Genomic DNA, 17,664 nt, shown 5'->3' on the forward strand with positions numbered 1-17,664 from the left:
AGTGTCCCCCTCTGCATGAGCAATGAGAGCGCTACCAGAGTTGTGAGAATTGAATAAGCCATCTTGTTGGTGTGTGTGTGTGTGTGTGTGTGTGTGTGTGTGTGTGTGTTTGCTGGGGTGGGAGGGGGACATGACAGAACCAGGAGTAAGGAGGCAACCATATACCCGGGGCCATTTATGATTATAGGTCCTGCCTGGTTGAACCTGGGCGGCTGGTGTGGTGAGGATAGGTGCTTTCAAGGATAGCCTGGGATTGTGGCCAAGTGGATGCCTAAGAGGCTCAGCCTCCGGGATTTGGGACCAGCCAGCCCTGGACTCCGGCTAGCCCAGGCACTGCCTCACTCCGGAGAGGTGGGGGTGCGGAGAATAACAGAAAGGCTAATGTTTCTTCCTGCCCCACCAAAAGGCAGGTTTGGGGAGTTTGAGTCCACACAGAGACCAGAAGCCACCTCCCCCTCAGGCTTTCCCACAGAGAGCTGCCCGTGGGGATTCCTCTCAGAGATTAGTCTCTACTTGGAGACAGCGCTCCCCGCGGCGCCAGGGCGGAGCTGAGCTCCAGATGTCCAGGCGCGCACAGCTGGAGGGTCACGTGGTAGCAGCCCCGGCCCCCCTTTCCTGCCAACGCTGCATTTGGCCCAGGCCCCGTCCATGGCTGCCCTTGGGACCCTGCGCTGAGCCCCGGAGGCCCTGGCGTCCGGGGCTGCGCCGCTCCCAAGGGACAAGCGTGAGTGTCAGGATCCCAAGGACCAACGTGGTGGGTAGGGAGGGGTAGAAGGGAATTCGGCTTCAGCGCGGGAAGGGCGGGCGGGGAACAGGGCCGAGCTCCGCGTCTCCCGGCCTGAGGGAACCGTCCTGGGCCGCGCTGAGGGGGTGGGGATTGGCTACTAGGAGAAACTTCCAGCCCCTTTAGGGTACCCAACCCAGTGTGTGGGGGTGTGCCACGGCCCAGAGCAGGAGAACGCTGGAGGGGGATGAATGGCCGGTAGCGGAGACCCTCGGCGTTTGGCCCCTGCCCTTCCCTTCGGGGAGACGGAGGCCGGGAGCCCCTCCCGGCCAATGGCTTCCGCGTCGCGAGCCCCTGACTGAGTCTTTCCGCAGGGGGCGCGGGCGCCTGCCACGCGGACATGAGGCGGAGGCTGCGCCTCCGCGGGGACGCGTCGCTCACGCTGCTCCTCGGCGCCGCCCTCGGTCTCCTTCTCTACTCACAGCGCGAAGGCGCGGCCCCGACGACAAGCTCCCCGCGAACGCACAGGAAGGCAGCGCCGGAGCCCACCCCCGGACTCCGCGTCTTCCAGGCACCGGACGCAGGCGCAGCCGCAGCCCCGCCGGCCTACGAAGGGGACACACCGGAGCCGCCCACACCCACGGGACCCTTTGACTTTGGCCGCTATCTGCGCGCCAAGGACCAGCGGCGCTTCCCCCTTCTCATTAATCAGCCGCGCAAGTGCCGAGGAGATGGCTCACCCGAAGGTGGACCCGACCTGCTCATCGCGGTCAAGTCAGTGGCGGCGGACTTCGAGCGGCGCCAAGCGGTGCGCCAGACGTGGGGTGCTGAGGGTCGCGTGCAGGGGGCGCTCGTGCGCCGCGTGTTCTTGATGGGCGTGCCCAGGGCCGCGGGCACAGAAGGGGCAGAAGCGGAGGGGGAGGGCACGCGAACCCACTGGCCTGCCCTGCTGCGTGCTGAGAGCCGGGCGTATGCGGACATCCTGCTCTGGGCTTTCGACGACACTTTCTTCAACCTAACGCTCAAGGAGATCCACTTTCTGGCCTGGGCCTCGGCCTACTGCCCCGATGTGCGCTTTGTTTTTAAGGGCGACGCAGACGTGTTCGTGCACGTGGGGAACCTGCTAGAGTTCCTAGCGCCGCGAGACCCGGCGCAGGACCTGCTCGCGGGTGACGTGATCGTGCAGGCGCGGCCAATCCGTGCGCGAGCCAGTAAATACTACATCCCTGAGGCGGTGTATGGCCTGCCCGCCTACCCGGCCTACGCTGGTGGTGGGGGCTTTGTGCTTTCAGGGGCCACGCTGCATCGCCTGGCCGGCGCCTGCGCACAAGTTGAGCTTTTCCCCATTGACGACGTCTTTCTGGGCATGTGTCTACAGCGCCTTCGGCTCACACCAGAGCCCCACCCTGCTTTCCGCACCTTTGGCATTCCCCGTCCTTCAGCAGCGCCGCACCTGCGCACCTTTGACCCCTGCTTTTACCGGGAGCTGGTTGTAGTGCACGGGCTCTCAGCCGCGGACATCTGGCTTATGTGGCGCCTACTGAATGGGCCCCAAGGGCCAGCCTGTGCCCGTCCGTGGCCTGTCGCTGCTGGCTCTTTCCAGTGGGGCCCCTAGCCACCTTCATGGCCCCAAGCTCCCCTCCCTCAGACCCAGGAGGACTATTGCCATGTATGTAGTTCTTTCCCAGAGGTGGAATATTTCAAAATCTAGCCCATGTCCCCGGAAGTCTGCCTCCATAAGTCCCCAGGGAGTTAAGATTGAGCTCGGCTCTTGCTGACCTACCTTACTGGGATCTGATGTAGAACCAACTGAATGGTAGCCCTTTGAGACATCTAGGTTTGAGGCCTTAGGGCACCAGGCTCTGCCGATCAGACATGTTTGATCCTCCTAGTACCAAGTAGGTTTTTGGGGGTTGGGGATGGGTGGTTGCAGAGGCTCAGAATCTGACCATACTGCTTGATTTGGAAGTCTTCGAGTGATCCAAATGCGGGTCTCTCTCAAGGCTGGAGGAGGTGTGGGGGCCTGGAACTGGCAGGCATTTTGTTACAACTCACTCTGAAGGTAGGCACTGTGCTTCCCACCTGCCCCTCCAAACTGGATTTTTAGCCCTGTACTGATCTTTAGATCTTCTTCTAGAGGTCTCCTTTCCCTAAGCCAACCCCTCATGGGCCCTGGTCTGGCTGGAACACCAGTGATGGAGGAACACAGGGACAACCAAGTGCACAGTCCTACCTGAAGTCTTTCTCTACCACCTAAGAATTTACACACACAACAATGCTAGTCTCCTACCAGGGGCTGTGCTGCCCCACTCAGAAGAAACAAGGAACCTAAGATGACTCCACCATAAAATTTCCCATATTCTTCACCCACTTTCTTAAAAATCAACACCTCCATGCTTATTTTAGTACAAATATCCCAGCAACAGCACATGACGAGCCGCTGCTGAGGGCATAGGTCTTTATTGGAGGGGTATGGGCAGGGCATGAGGAAGGTGCCCCTATTCTAGGAAGATGGGGATAGTCCTGGCTGGCCCTACAGTGGGATGTGTGTGTGTGGGGTCTCTGGCCAGGCCACAGTCCAAATGGGAAGACACCAGTCAGTCACAAAATTATGGGAGCGCCACATAAACCTGGCTGTAAGTCCAGGAACCACCTAGAAGCCTGGGGCAGGTCCCCTGCACATTCATTGTTAAACTCTACAGGATGAGGCTGTACATGAGTTAATTACAAAAGAGTCATATTTACAAAAATCTGTACACACATTTGAAAAACTCACAAAATTGTCATCTATGTATCACAAGTTGCTAGACCAAAATATTAAAAATGAGATAAAATTATACATTTCTCTTCTCAATTCTTTTCAAAAGGATTATTTTTAAAGCACATATGCTACTTTCCTTAGCAAGACCCATGAAAAGACTGAGCAGCTCAGCCTTCCTTGAGCCCCCAGAAGCCTTGACCCATGAATGGGCCTGGCCAGGGGACACTGCCCAGGGTTGGAGCAAGAGAGCCAGCCCACAGTGCAGAACAGAATGCTGAAACAATAAAAGGAGGAAGATGTCTTTGGCTAAAACTTTGGCATTAAATAAAAGAGGCAAACAGGATGGAAACATGCAGCCTGCCAGCCAGGTTGGGGCAGAGCAGGGGCACAGGTGACCTTGAAGGCTGGCTCCAAGAGGGGTAGGAACCCGGGGCTGGGCACCTATCTGGATGGTAAAAAGGTGTGTTTCAATGAGCTGGGCGTGCCTACTGGGCCTGGTAGGGAGCGCGTGCAAGGAAGGAACAGGAAAGGGCAGGTGGGCCACCTTGGCCACAACCAGCTCATCAAGTAACTAAAGTGGATGTAGTGCAAAAGTCGCAACCAAGTACTATGGACATGCTACCTGCTTGCCTTAAGGGTCACATGGCAATGATGGGCCAAAGGCGGGACCTCGTCCTCGTCCCGGGTGCCTGTGTCCTTAGTCACAGAAAGAGTCCACAAACTTTTCCCAATGTGTGTGGAACAGGAGAGACAGAATTCTGCCTCCATACGTGTTAGTCGAGGTCACCTGGGTCCAGGTATCAAGGCTCAGAGTTTGTGCTTCTCTTTGCAGTCTCTGTCCTCTGTTGGCACCAGCAGGCTGAGGACGGACAGAGGAATATTTGGGCTTCTCACCCCATGGCAGAGCACCCAGTCTGAGCCCCACCTCAGAACATCACAACAGTCTTTCAACACTGGCAAGGTGTCCAAGAAAAACCACAGGGTGGCACATGGAGGCCCACTGAATAGGATGCGAAGCACAGCTCCATGGGGCGGAGGGTCATGGGTGGTGATGTCCTTAGGGGAGCTCCGCTGTTCTCAGGTGGGCACCAGGCCTGGGGGGGCCATACAGGGTCACCGAGGCAATATGGTTATTCTGCATAACCTGGTGTGGGAAGCAGACAATGAGTCAAAGGGGAGGAGTAGAAAGGATGTAGGCATGGTAGGCAATCAGATCCACAAAAACCACCAGTACTGGGACGCCTGGGTGGCTCAGCCGGTTAAGCTGCTGCCTTCGGCTCAGGTCATGATCCCAGCATCCTGGGATCGATTCCCACATCGGGCTCCTTGCTCAGCGGGAGCCTGCTTCTCCATCTGCCTCTGCCTGCCACTCTGTCTGCCTGTGCTCACTCTGACAAATAAATAAATAAAATCTTAAAAAAACAAAAAACAAAAAAACAAAACAAAACCCACCAGTACTAGGGCTGTGACTGCAGAGAAGGGATTTGGGGCAGCTCCTGTGCGTAAAGGATGGATGTTGTGTGTGCAACACACCTGCGCACAGGGCTGGTCTGATCCCTCAACATCCCCCAACTCATGCTAGGAGTCACCTCTGGTCCAGCAACTGCCTGCTCTTCCTGGGATACATAAACTTCACCATACCTACTGATCCAGTCCTTCTGGAACTGCTGGGGGCCTAGTGAAGGTGTAGCATCCAAAAGGGAGAAGAGGGACAGCCCATTCTGCCAAGCCAGTGGGGCCTCTAAGGCTACTCACCCACAGCACACTCTTTCACATGGCATTCACAGATCCCCAACATTCCCATGTTGAGCTCCATTTGCTCCCTGGAGTTCTCTTTCCGACCATATTTACATTCTCACATATGTGGGATCCCTGTTACCTGTCATCTTGTTGGATACAGACTACCGCTTTAGCCTCCATGACCTAGAGTTTCCCCAAAATAGTTTCCGTACTCTTACTGTTCATTATGGGCAGGTCAGATCTTAGCAGACAGGGTTACTGGGGAAGGATTAACTCACCCAGCAGGGCTGTTAGGCCCTCCCCAACCTTTCTCTATCACTTGCCTGTCCCTGCCATGGCCACCAGCCCCTCAACCCAGAGGGCTTACCTCAAAGATCATCCGCTGAAGACCAAAGCAGAATGTAGAGCCAAATGGGTTGGTGTTGTTTGGGGAGGAAGACCTGAGGCCAGAGAAGCCAGAATTAGAGGTGCAGACAGAAGCTGAGGCCAGGCAGGGCATCCAGTCCCTTTTGGGATGGGGGATACTGGCCAGTGGTCTCTCATGACTGTCTGTTTCTCACACGGCCCTTGAGGTACCAGGGGTAGTGATAGGTATCATTCAAGCTCTGAATCCTACACAGTCCAATGAGGCACAGGAAGTTATTACACAGTGAGATTGGAGTGGCAAGTTAGGAGGGAGGAGCCTCAGGCAGCATGGCAACTGGGTAGACTACAGCATGTGGCAAATTTAATGGGGAAAAAAGAGCCCAGGACAGCTTGAAAACTTCCTTTTCTGAACAACCAGGGGTGAAAGGCCCCCCTACCTGGAGAGGTGAGCTATCCCCAAGGGGGAAACCTCTCTGGTGCAGGTGAACATGCAGAACAGCTGGTCCGGTGGTAATGTGCAGGATGGGGGGGCGGGAAATATATGTGTGGCAACAACAGAAACTTCTGTCATTTCTAAGCCCCAGGCACTGCTAGGCTTCCTTAAGTCTTCTGGGCTGTGAGGAGCAGGATGGGGTGGTCAGAGCTAGCAGCCTCCCACTCACCTGTGTAGGACAACAGGTTTTTCCACAGGGTGGCCCAGGAGCTCCTGGATGTTGTCCCACTGCAAAAGGGATGGGGTCAATAAGGGATTAGCAGGGACCTAGTCATGCCCGTGACCAATGGCTGGCCCAGAAGACATGGGCCCCAGACTGCTGGCAGGCTCACACCCACCTCAGTTTGGGGCTACATGAGGTGGGAAAATAGGAGCTCACCTTGCTGTAGGTTGTGCATGTTTCTGTCTGACCGTCTGCATTTTCTGAAAAGAGAACACCGGGTGGGATGGTATCTGGCCTAGCCTACCTGTGACCCCAGCCCTAGGCAGAATCCAAACCTGGCCACCCTGTGCACTGGGGTTGGGAGTTCAGAAGGAGGACGGATGGGCTATTTCAGAGTTCCTGAATGAAAGAGGGTAGAGAACCAGCAGGGAACAGTAGTAATAAGGCTGATCTGGGAGTACCTGGATAATCATGTGTAGGAAATTCTCCCCATCAGGGACCGGCAATCCCATGATCATAGGAAAAAACCACGAGAGCCTACAGGAAACCATAGGCCAAGCAAAATGCAGCCCCCAGAACACAGAGCCCAAGCCAGAGGAGCTGAGGCTATGGGCAAAGCAGGTGGGCAAAGGCTCCTGCTACAATTTCTGTTTGGATCACTGTGTCTCTACATTATGAAAGACTAACTTCAAAACCCTTTTCTTACTCTGAGGATATTCACTACTCACCTTTCTTTATGGCTAGTGGGATCTTGAACTCACAGCGGTGATAACTAGAGAGAGAAGCCAGATGGATAAAGGCTGGGCCCATAGAGGCCTGACTACCCACACGTCTCAACCCCATACCCCAGCAAACACAGAATGAGCCTACCCCCGAAGCCCTGGCTCTGGGGTCTGAAGACCCTGTCATCTTGGATAAGATACCAAGCTCTTTGAACCTACTTCCCTATCTGTAAAATGGGTACAAATGGAGAGACGTAAGGAATTAACACTGTACCAGGAACAGAGCAAACGCTAAGGAAATGTTCATTTCCCACGAAACTATAAGAATTCAGGTACAAATTAGTGAATACTCAAAGCCACAAGCTCTCTTTTCTTGGGAATTTTCAACCCAAAGCTCAGTTCTTGGGAGGGGCAGGTATAGGTATACTCACATGTTAAAATTATAATGCCCAGGGTAATTCGTGTGTAGGACAAACTTCTTCACTTTGTGTGTATTTGCATCAAAGAGGATATCCTGGGACAGAAAACAAGGACGTCCAAGTAGGGAGAGTTACTGAGGCTGGGCAAGGGCCTTTCCAAAGGCATGTTCAAAAATAGCCACTCCAGGGGCGCCTGGGTGGCTCAGTGGGTTAAGCCGCTGCCTTCGGCTCAGGTCATGATCTCAGAGTCCTGGGATCGAACCCCGCATGGGGCTCTCTGCTCAGCAGGGAGCCTGCTTCCTCCTCTCTCTGCCTGCCTCTCTGCCTGCTTGTGATCTCTCTGTCAAATAAATAAATAAAATCTTAAAAAAAAAAAATCATTAAAAAAAAAAAATAGCCACTCCATAAGGGGGATGCATCTGGGCAATAGCTTTCTCCCAAACAACAGTCAAGGGGACAGCTGAGGCCAAGCAGCCTTAACCAGACATTTTCAGTGAAGAGGGCACCCAATCATCTGCAAGCCCCCCATTCCAAACTTTGTAGCAGCAGGCCCAGCAGACCCATGGGCTACAACTCCCATTGCTTGGGAACTCAAACACATCATGGAGACCTTTCTTAACAAACACCTGATTAAAAACTCTAACTGAGCACAGATTTTTGCTTACAGGCTACCAAGAAGATTCAGAGACTACCTGAATTTCCAGGAGCTCAAAGCACCTAACTATTCCAAATGTCATGACTGGCCATTAGGCCCTCTCCGTGGGAGTCAGCAACCCCTAGAACCGAAGGTCCAGCCTCTCACCAGGGCTCAGACGTGGATCTGATGCTGCCACCGAACGCTTCTTCCTATCCCTCACACCCTCCTCAGTTTCAGATCTTGACAGCTTGTTCAGGCCTGTGACCCCAGGGTTACCTCTGACTCCACTCCTACATTAGCTACGTTAAGTCTTATTAGTGTTGGTCCATTTGTTCCATCTTCCTCGTCCCTTACAATCATTGCCCTTTGAACTTGAGAGGTTTAGCTTACAAAGTGCTATCCCCTCCTGCCACTGTCCTACCCTTGAATTTATGATCTCACTGCTGTTCCCTCACTACTCCTGATTCCACTTTCTTTTTTTTTTTTTTTATTTGACAGAGAGAGGTGGGGAGCATCAGGCAGAGCAGGCAGAGGGAGAAGCAGGGTCCCCACCTAGTAAGGAGCTTAATGTGGGGCTTGATCCCAGGACCCTGGGATCATGGCCTAAGCAGGAGGGAGATGCTTAACTGACTGAGCCACCCAGGTGCCCCCATTCCCACTTTTTTAGTCTCCCTGTTTTGTGACTCCGTAAGAGGCTCCTATGTTCTACAAATGTGCAGATCCCAAACTGTTAACCTGAATGAATCCCACAGCTTCCATCTGAGTAGCATGTTACCCTCAATAAAGAAGCCAAGACATACTAGGGAACCAGTGTTTCTGAGTAATCTCAGTGGCGAGGAAGGCCCACTTTAGGGTACTACTGCAAGACCACTGGGCAAAGCCAGCTGGGGCTAGTTTCCCTGCTGCCGGGCATGGTTACAGCTCCACGTGGACACAAAGGTGTGCCCAGTACATGGTCCACCACCACAGAAATGGAATATTTCTCAAAGGAATCACAACTTACCACTCCAAGAGTGAAGTAGTTAAAAAAGTAGTCATTGCACTTGGATGGAACTTGTTTATGAGGGGAAGGAGAATGAATTTTCATCTGTTGGGAGAAAAATAACAACAAATTAAATCCCAACTACTTAATATGGTTCTCAGATTAACTAAAAGTCTACAAACTAAGCAAGAGTGTCAAAGTCCCTGCTACTGGTGCTGAATAATGTAGCCAACCACAGATGGGCCCTGGTCTCCCAAGAAAACGCACGACAATCTGACCAATAGCATCAGGAAAGAGCTTTCAATTTAACTCTTTATCAGTTTTAACAGAACAGGTTCTATGGAAAAATAACAAACAATTTATATTTATTTGATATTAAGTTAATATTGATTTAAAAAGAAGGACGCCTGACTGGCTCCGTCAGTAGAGCATGTGACTCTGGATCTCAGGGTTGTGAGTTCAAGTCCCACCTTGGGTGTACAGTTTACTTAAAGGGAGACTGCCTACTTGACTTTATGAACACATTTCCCCTACCTTGTCTTCTGACTTATAGAAGACCTTGTGTGGAGAACCAAGCATGCTAAGAACATCTTGGCAGGAATCACCAAAATACACTGAACGTTCAAATACCCGCATCTTGGCATCTGCTAATAGACCAGGTCCACAACCTACAGAGAATAAGGGAAAGGTGGTCAGGTTCCCACCCAGAGCCTGAGATCCTACAACCTAGGGCCAAGGGGGCCCCAAAGGCCAATGGCTGAATGTTGCTTTATTAGCTCTGGCTGAGGGCAAGCCTGCATGCAAGCAGAAATACCAAGTCACAAGCGCTTACAATGCTACAAGAGATCACAATCTACTTGCAATAATCCCAAAGATGGGCACCTGGGTGGCTCAGTTGGTTAAGCATCCAACTGTTGATTTCGGCTTAAGTCATGATCTCAGGGTCATTAGATTGAGCCCCGAGTCAGGCTCATGTGGGGCATGGAGCCTGCTTGAGATTCTCTTTTTCCCTATTCCTCTATCCCTCTCTAAAAAAACCTAAAAAAAAAAAAAAAGAAAGAAAGAAAGAAAAGAAAAGAAAAGAAATAATCCCAGAGACTCATTCAATCCCACAAAACTGATGTAGAGCTCCGAAAACTGCATTCATTTCCCTCACCAAATATTCACTTATTGGCTACCAAGGGCTAGACTGTTAGACACTGAAGAAACATGCCGAGCAAAACAAGTGCAGTCCCTGGCCACAATGGAGCTTATGGCGTGAAGATCCAAACCAGCACCACACAGTCGTGTACAATACACAGCAGCATGGACGCTACGGAAGTATATAATGAGGTGCTATTATCTCTTGCCACTTTCCAGGTCCTGACAAGATATAAGAATTTATGTTAAGAGGGGCTTCTCAATGGTAACCCCCCACCAGAGACTGGACCTCAAGAGTGAAACATCTATTAACCCACTCCCTGATGCTACAAATACTGACAGACCCATTAATACTCAAAAATGACAAACCAGAAAAGTGGGAGGATAAGAAAATCTGATTTGCTAAAAGTTTCTTCTTTGGGAAGAATCTTTAAACACTGACTCTAATACATTTTGGAAACAGTTCCAGTTAAACACATACACATAGCAGTAGCTGTGGAACAGCAACAGACACACCAACTCCGTGGATGGGAAGAAAAAGTGTTTTACTCCCCCCCTACCCCACATACAGCCAAGAACGAGAGGAAGACTGCATTTCCTGGTACATAATCACCTTCCCCTAACTCTGCACAGAGCTTTATAGTTGACAAAGCTCGTTCATGTCTAACAATCCATTTGTTATACAGGGAAGACTTTAGGGATCCAACATCTGAAATAAGCTGGTACTGAATTCTTCAACTAACCCAAGAGTCTTTAGCCACAGCACATCTACACCAAGTGGCAAATAAAGGTTGTATTTAACTAGGTCATAGGGAAAGCGTAGCCCACATTAACCTCTGTCTATAAATCCTGCTGCTCAGGCAAGCCTCGGTGATCTACTGAACCCACCAAAAGTCCTGTCAAGCTAGACTCTATGCCCAAAGTCTCCAAGTACCGGACACCTGCAAATGTCCAAATGGGGCCACAGGGAAGGCACTCGTCATGTATGAGTCTTCTCTCTTGTCTCACCCTACCTGAAGCCTACCCAGGGAAAAAATACCTTAGTTTTAGGAGACTATTTTAGTTTCTGATTCTCTGGAGTGAATCTTCCTATAAATTATTATGGGGACTGAGAGAGTTGAACTGACTTCCTATCTTAAAAACATCCCAGTTGGGGCGCCTGGGTGGCTCAGTGGGTTAAGCCTCTGCCTTCGGCTCAGGTCATGATCCCGGGGTCCTGGGATCGAGCCCCACATCGGGCTCTCTGCTTGGCAGGGAGCCTGCTTCCCTTCCTCTCTCTCTGCCTGCCTCTCTGCCTACTTGTGATCTCTCTCTGTCAAATAAATAAATAAAAATCTTAAAAACAAAAACAAAAACAAAACAAAACAACAAAAAAAAACATCCCAGTAATCCAATCAAGAAATGGGAGGAGGACATGAACAGACATTTCTGCAAAGAAGACATCCAGATGGTCAACAGACACATGAAAAAATGCTCAGGAAATGTCAGGAAATGACAGATGCTGGCGAGAATGCGGAGAAAGGGGAACCCTCCTACACTGTTGGTGGGAATGCAAGCTGGTGCAACCACTCTGGAAAACAGTATGAAAATACAACTCAAACAGTTGAAGATAGAGCTACCTTACGACCCAGCAATTGCACTACTCGGTATTTACCCTAAAGATACAAACGTAGTGATCCGAAGGGGCACATACACCTGAATGTTTATAGCAGCAATGTCCACAATAGCCAAACTATGGAAAGAACCTAGATGTTCATCAACAGATGAATGGATAAAGAAGATGTGGTATATATATACAATGGAATACTATGCAGCCATCAAAAGAAATTAAATCTTGCCATTTGCGATGACGTGGATGGAACTAGAGGGTATTATGCTTAGCGAAATAAGTCAATCGGAGAAAGACAACTATCATATGATCTCCCTGATATGAGGAAGTGGAGATGCAAAGTGAGGGGTTTGAGGGGTAGGAAAAGAATAAATGAAACAAGATGGGATCGGGAGGGAGACAAACCATCAGAGACTCTTAATCTCACAAAACAAACTGAGGGTTGCTGGGGGGAGGGGGGTTGGGAGAGGGTGGTTGGTGAGGGTATGTGCTATGGACATTGGGGAGGGTATGTGCTATGGTGAGTGCTGTGAAGTGTGTAAACCTGGCGATTCACAGACCTGTACCCCTGGGGCTAAAACTACATTATATGTTTATTAAAAAATTGAAACAACAACAACATCCCAGTAGTTATACTCCATAAGGAAATACGTGAGACATGGGTTGGATGAGACAAACAACCTTTCTGCTTGCCAAAGGAAACTCTCAATGAGTACTGGATTGGACAGTAATTTGATGAGTCCCTGACTTCAAGTGATTCCCCCACTGACCCTCTGAGATGTGATTGCTCAGAGTGTGCTGTACAGGGTGGCAGTCAAAACTGGAGATTCCCCAGCCCTGAGAGACTCCTCCTGCTGTCAACTGGGATAACTGTATCATCCTTGACTACCCTGCTGTTTCGAGGTATGATCCTCCCAACAAGAGAGACCCCAAATCACTTGACCGTCTACATCTCAATTCTCAATCTCAAGTCTCTTAAACACTGTAGCTCAAGTGCAACATTCTTTTAAATAGAATTTTCTGCCTTGGCTAGAAAACCACATTTTAAGAAATTTTTAACCTGGAGGTTGTAAACCATCCAATTGTTCAGGAGAGTGAGCTTACAGTTTATATACCAGACTCATCATAGTTAAGAACCAGTGCCCTAGAAACTGATATAAGACCCCAATTTATGAACAAACACTGGCTAGACTATGAGCTCCATGAAGACACAGCTTCTGTGCTGGCTCCCAGGCCAAAGATATGGCCTGTACTACTAAACATGGCCCAAGGTCCACAGTAGCTGAAAGTGGTTACATACAAGTAAATCACAAATGAGGAATGGATCCTGGAGAGACCAGCCACTGAAGGCATCAGGTTTTTGTTCACAGTCAGCAAAACTCATAGCAGAGTCTGGCCAAACCACAATTCAGCAAGTCCCTACCGCCAGCCTACTGAGAACTGGGCATAAAGGGTGGGAAAAGGGATGGGGCACCTGGGTGGCTCAGTCACTTGAGCATCTGACTCTTGGTTTCGGCAGAGGCTGTGATCTCAGGGTTGTCGGAGTGAGCCCTGTGTCCCACTCCATGCTCAGCACGGAGTCTGCTTGAGACTCCCTCTGCCCCTCCCTGCTGCGTGCGCCCTCCAAAATGGGTCAATAAATCTTAAAAAAAGGAGGGGGAAAGGGAAGAGCAGACCAGTATCACAGCCATAAGACACATCTCCAATAAAGAGCCTGGGAAGCACTGTAAAACCACATAAGCACACAGAAGGCTTATGCATATGCGAGGGGGAAGCAAGGCTACTGTCATTTATTAAGATTTGCTAATAATAAAACTGTGTCTTGTCCCTTCACAAATCTAAAGGAAAGCTTTAGCCATAAATATCTCCATTGTCTTGTAAAAATTGTCTCTAAGCATGTGGGATTTTAGACTGTCTCAACAGGGATATAATGGAGAATCCAACATCCCAAGGCCAGTAACTGACCTGCAGCGAGTAGCCGAAGTCGTAAACCTGAGGGTCCAGTTCCATCTCGAAGAACATCCACACTCTCAGCATATACATTGCCAAGGAAACAGCTCAGGGGCATCGCGGGAGCCCTGGAGGCAGGCACAGAATGAGCAGAGGCTTTGCCCTCCCTCCCAGGGAGCCCATGGCCCAAGAAGTTTGTGCTCCCCACGCGTACTTTGTATCCTGTAGGCTGTTTCCACTGTAGATGTACATTCGTTTCACAGTTGCCCCATGGGGTATCTGGAGAGAAGCTAGGCCATGGGCAAAATTGGGCTGCAAACACAGGACAAAGTTTTACTAAGAGCACAACGCAGCCCATGGGAGCCAGGCGCTGCCATTTCCCCAGCCCTCACGGGCCAGGTCAAAGCACACAGTCAAACCTGGTTCCAGGTCCATCAACTCACCCCATGCATACAGGTTCATCTTTAATTTTACTTAGTTTTTCTTTCCTTCATTAAGAAAAAATTACAGGAATGCTTTCTTTAATAAAATGTAAGCTTTACAAACATCTATCATTTCATGACCCTAAGGATGTTGTTACCTAAAGATGAATGAAACATTTTGCTAAAATAGATAACTGAAAATCCAAAAGGGACTCTCAAACTCTAGGCCACTGAAAAAAAAAGAACAGTGATTTGGAGCTTAAAGCAAGGCACAACTGAATTTCTCTCTGAAAAGTGAGCCTGACCTCACTCTGCAGTGGGAAGGGCCCTATTCCTGGGAATGCCAGTTTGGGCTTCGTTCTTGCTATCAATCCCACCCACTGTACCCATCTTGGCCTCTGAAGACCTCAGAGATGAGGAAACTAAAGAAAGGCTACCTATCCAGCTTCCCCAGTAGCATCATCTGCTGTATTACCTGGATACTGGGGGACAAATACCAGAGAAAGGGAAGGGCTAACCTCGTACTTGGGAGCCTCGGTCCATGAGTCTAACTGAAAAGAGAAAGACAGTCCTCTGAAGTTGAGGTGGAAGAGCTGCTCAGCGGAGTTGTACACTGTGGAATGGGGAAGAGAAAATAACATGGTTGAATGGCATCAGGAGATGTGAACACAAACAAGCTCGGCAACACCTTCCTTGTGTTTGATTCCCAAACTGACCTACTAGGCTGAAAACAAGGGGGAGGAGCTTTCCTTCACACCCAACTAACAACCCTTAAATTCTACAGCAACCTGGCTTTGGGGGGCACTGGGGATGGTGCCACTGGCGATGGTGCCACTGGCCAGGCTTATCATTACGAGCTGCGACAGAGGATGAGAGGAATCAGACAGACTTGGCTTACCTCCAGGATGGGTTGCACCGAAAGACTGGTCAATCTGCTCAATGGTGGGAGCTATGGCCTGAGAGTTGAAGTGCACTCCACTGAAAAACAAAGATGCTTCTCAAATCCCTAAAATGGTGGCTGGAATAGTTATTCTTAAAACACAGGCAGGCGAGTTTACAAGTACGCCAAAACACAAGTTTAATTAAAGAACTTTTAAGTGAGGGATAATTAATGAAGTCAGAACAAGTCAAGTCTCCTGAGGCTGATAGACAGAAGAGATCCTTAGGGCCTCCCAAGACATGTGTGGTCCTCAGGCAGTTTAGAAGGAAATTCAGTCTTAGCCCCATGGCATTTGTGCTTGGATGAAGAGTGGCCACAGGAACAGAAAGTGTTAATGTGCTTTCCTAGGATGCCTACTAATAGTTTGGCTTGAAAAGGAACTTTCTTAAAAGGGGATAAACATCTTAAAAGAACAGTACAGCCAAGCAAGGCAGCTTATTTTTCTTTCTTTTCTTTTCCTTCCTTCCTTCCTTCCAAGATTTACTTATTTGAGAGAGAGAGACAGAGTAAGCAGGGAGGGGCAGAGAGAGAAAGAATGTGAAGCAGAATCCATTCTGAATACAGAGCCCCACATGGGACCCTAAGATCATGACCTGAGCTGAAACCAAGAGTCCAGTGCTTAACTGACTGAGCCACCCAGGCGCCCCAAGCAGCTTGTTTTCTTAAAAGCCAGCACTCAAGGACTGGGTGAATGGTGGGGCAGGCGGGGGGGGGGGGGACATGGAACCCATGCAAAGGGGAAACACCTGATGGGGAGGGGCTTGGTAATGAAGAGGAGCACGTGATTTCCGATGATGAGCATGAAGATATGGCATGTATGACTTTAAGAACAATGTTTAAAGATTAAGAAAATTTTTTAAGGGCACCTGCATGGCTCAGTCAGTTGAGTGTCTGCCTTTAGCTCACGTCATGATCCGGGGGTCCTGGGACCGAGCCCTGCATTGGGCCCTTTGCTCAGTGGGGAACCTTCTTCTCCCTCTCCCTCTGCCTGCTGCTCCCCCTGCTTGTGTTCTGTCTCTTTGTCAAATAAATAAATAAAATATTTTTTAAAAAGAACTTATTTTTTAAATCAGCGTAACTTGTGGAATAACTCTATTTTTCTTAAAGATTTATTTACTCATTTGGCAGGGGGCAGAGGAAGAGGAAGAGAGAGTCTCTGCTAAAGCAGACTCCACACTCATGGCTTAATCCCATAACCCTGACACCACAACCTGAGCTGAAGCAAAGAGCTGGATGCTCAAGCGACTGCGGCACCCAGGCACTCTAGAACACCTCTTTTTTAACCAGGCATGGTGCTATATGCTTTGCCAGCAGTGTCTCATGTCATCTTCCTAACCTAGCAGCCACATTACTGGCTTCATTCCTCTGATGGGAAAACAAGCTCAGAGAGGTTAAATGACTCTCCAAGGTCACAGAGGTAAGAGAATGATGAACACAGGGCAGGCTGACCCTGGACCCCATGCTTTTACTCACCACTAACTCTTAAGAGGGAAAAGAGAAGCTGGACCTTGAGGTACAAAGGCTCCAACAGAACTGAAAGACAAAAAGAATCTGCAGGGGCCAGTGCTGTTACACATTTGCTTTATCTACTTCTCTACTGATAAATGCTGCTTGAGCCAGCCCCAGGCAGTGAGCCCTTTCATGCTCCCACAAAGGAGAGGGAAGCCTGTTAAAGAAGCTTACTATATGGAGTATTCTGGACGGTAGCACAGTGTCTTGCCATAATGGGAGCTCAATTATTTGTTTTAGGATATAGGCTATTCCCATTTTCCTTCTAAAAAGCAGATTTTGGGGGCCCTTGGGTGGCTCAGTTGGCTGAGCGTCCAACTCTTGGTTTTGGTTCGGGTCGTGATCTTGAGCCTCACGGCAGGTTCCATGCTCTGTGTGGAGTCTGCAGCTCTCTTTCCCTCTGCCCCTCTCCCATCACATGTGCTTGCTCTCTCAAATAAATAAATACAATCTGAAAGAGAGAGAGAGAGAGAGAGGAAGGAAGGAAGGAAGGACAGAAGGGAGGGAGGAAGGGAGGAACGGGGTAAAAAAGGGAAAAAGGGGTGCCTGGGTGGCACAGTTGGTTAAGCATCTGATTCTTGGTTTTGGCTCAGGTCATGATCTCAGGCCTGTGAGACTGAGCCCTGGGTCGGGCTCAACTCTCAGTATAGGGTCTGCTTAGGTCTCTCTGTCTCTCTCTCTTCTGCCCCTCCCCACTGCATACACTCTCTCTCTAAAATAAGTAAATCTTGGGGCACCTGGGTGGCTCAGTGGGTTAAAAACTCTGCCTTCGGCTCAGGTCATGATCTCAAGGTCCTGGGATTGAGTCCCACATCAGGCTCTCTGTTCGGTGGGAAGCCTGCTTCCCCTTCTCTCTCTGCCTGCCTCTCTGCTTACTTGTGATCTCTGTCTGTCAAATAAATAAATAAAATCTCAAGGAAAAAAAAAGTAAATTTTTAAATTTATTTTAAAAAAGATTTTAATTATCCATCTGACAGAGAGAGAGAGAGAGCAATTACAAGCAGGGAGAGTGGGAGAGGGAGAGGCAGGCTTCCCACCTGAGCCACACAGGCACCTCAACAAATCTTTAAAAAAAAAAAAAAAAGGT

General features: G+C 49.7%; 2 protein-coding genes across 3 annotated transcripts in view; one reads left to right on the forward strand and one right to left on the reverse strand.

The window, feature by feature from the left end:
• The first annotated feature begins 96 nt into the window (after positions 1–96).
• Positions 97–3,561, forward strand: B3GNT9 (UDP-GlcNAc:betaGal beta-1,3-N-acetylglucosaminyltransferase 9). 2 transcript variants are annotated; one of them, XM_032854268.1, is made up of 2 exons: positions 97–754; positions 1,099–3,561. In XM_032854268.1, exon 2 carries the CDS (start codon positions 1,125–1,127, stop codon positions 2,337–2,339), a length of 1,215 nt encoding a protein of 404 aa, XP_032710159.1. In that variant the 5' UTR covers positions 97–754; positions 1,099–1,124; the 3' UTR covers positions 2,340–3,561. The 2 variants fall into 2 exon arrangements, with proteins under 2 accessions (XP_032710159.1, XP_032710160.1); XM_032854269.1 differs by having other exon boundaries at positions 97–724.
• Positions 3,169–17,664, reverse strand: part of CUNH16orf70 (chromosome unknown C16orf70 homolog) — a 29,843-nt gene continuing 15,347 nt past the window's right edge. The window contains exons 6-17 of the mRNA XM_032854267.1: positions 15,027–15,106; positions 14,647–14,741; positions 13,921–14,018; positions 13,722–13,834; positions 9,542–9,675; positions 9,029–9,112; positions 7,401–7,483; positions 6,976–7,019; positions 6,464–6,507; positions 6,254–6,312; positions 5,593–5,665; positions 3,169–4,629 (exon numbers count right to left, since the gene is read on the reverse strand). Coding sequence (XP_032710158.1) covers positions 4,543–4,629; positions 5,593–5,665; positions 6,254–6,312; positions 6,464–6,507; positions 6,976–7,019; positions 7,401–7,483; positions 9,029–9,112; positions 9,542–9,675; positions 13,722–13,834; positions 13,921–14,018; positions 14,647–14,741; positions 15,027–15,106 — 994 coding nt within the window. The 3' untranslated portion in view covers positions 3,169–4,542. The remainder of the gene's footprint in view (positions 4,630–5,592; positions 5,666–6,253; positions 6,313–6,463; positions 6,508–6,975; positions 7,020–7,400; positions 7,484–9,028; positions 9,113–9,541; positions 9,676–13,721; positions 13,835–13,920; positions 14,019–14,646; positions 14,742–15,026; positions 15,107–17,664) is intronic.

Source organism: Lontra canadensis, unplaced genomic scaffold (assembly GCF_010015895.1).
Source record: "Lontra canadensis isolate GAN:19392208 unplaced genomic scaffold, GSC_riverotter_1.0 scaffold8, whole genome shotgun sequence".
In the NCBI taxonomy this organism is placed as follows: domain Eukaryota; kingdom Metazoa; phylum Chordata; class Mammalia; order Carnivora; family Mustelidae; genus Lontra; species Lontra canadensis.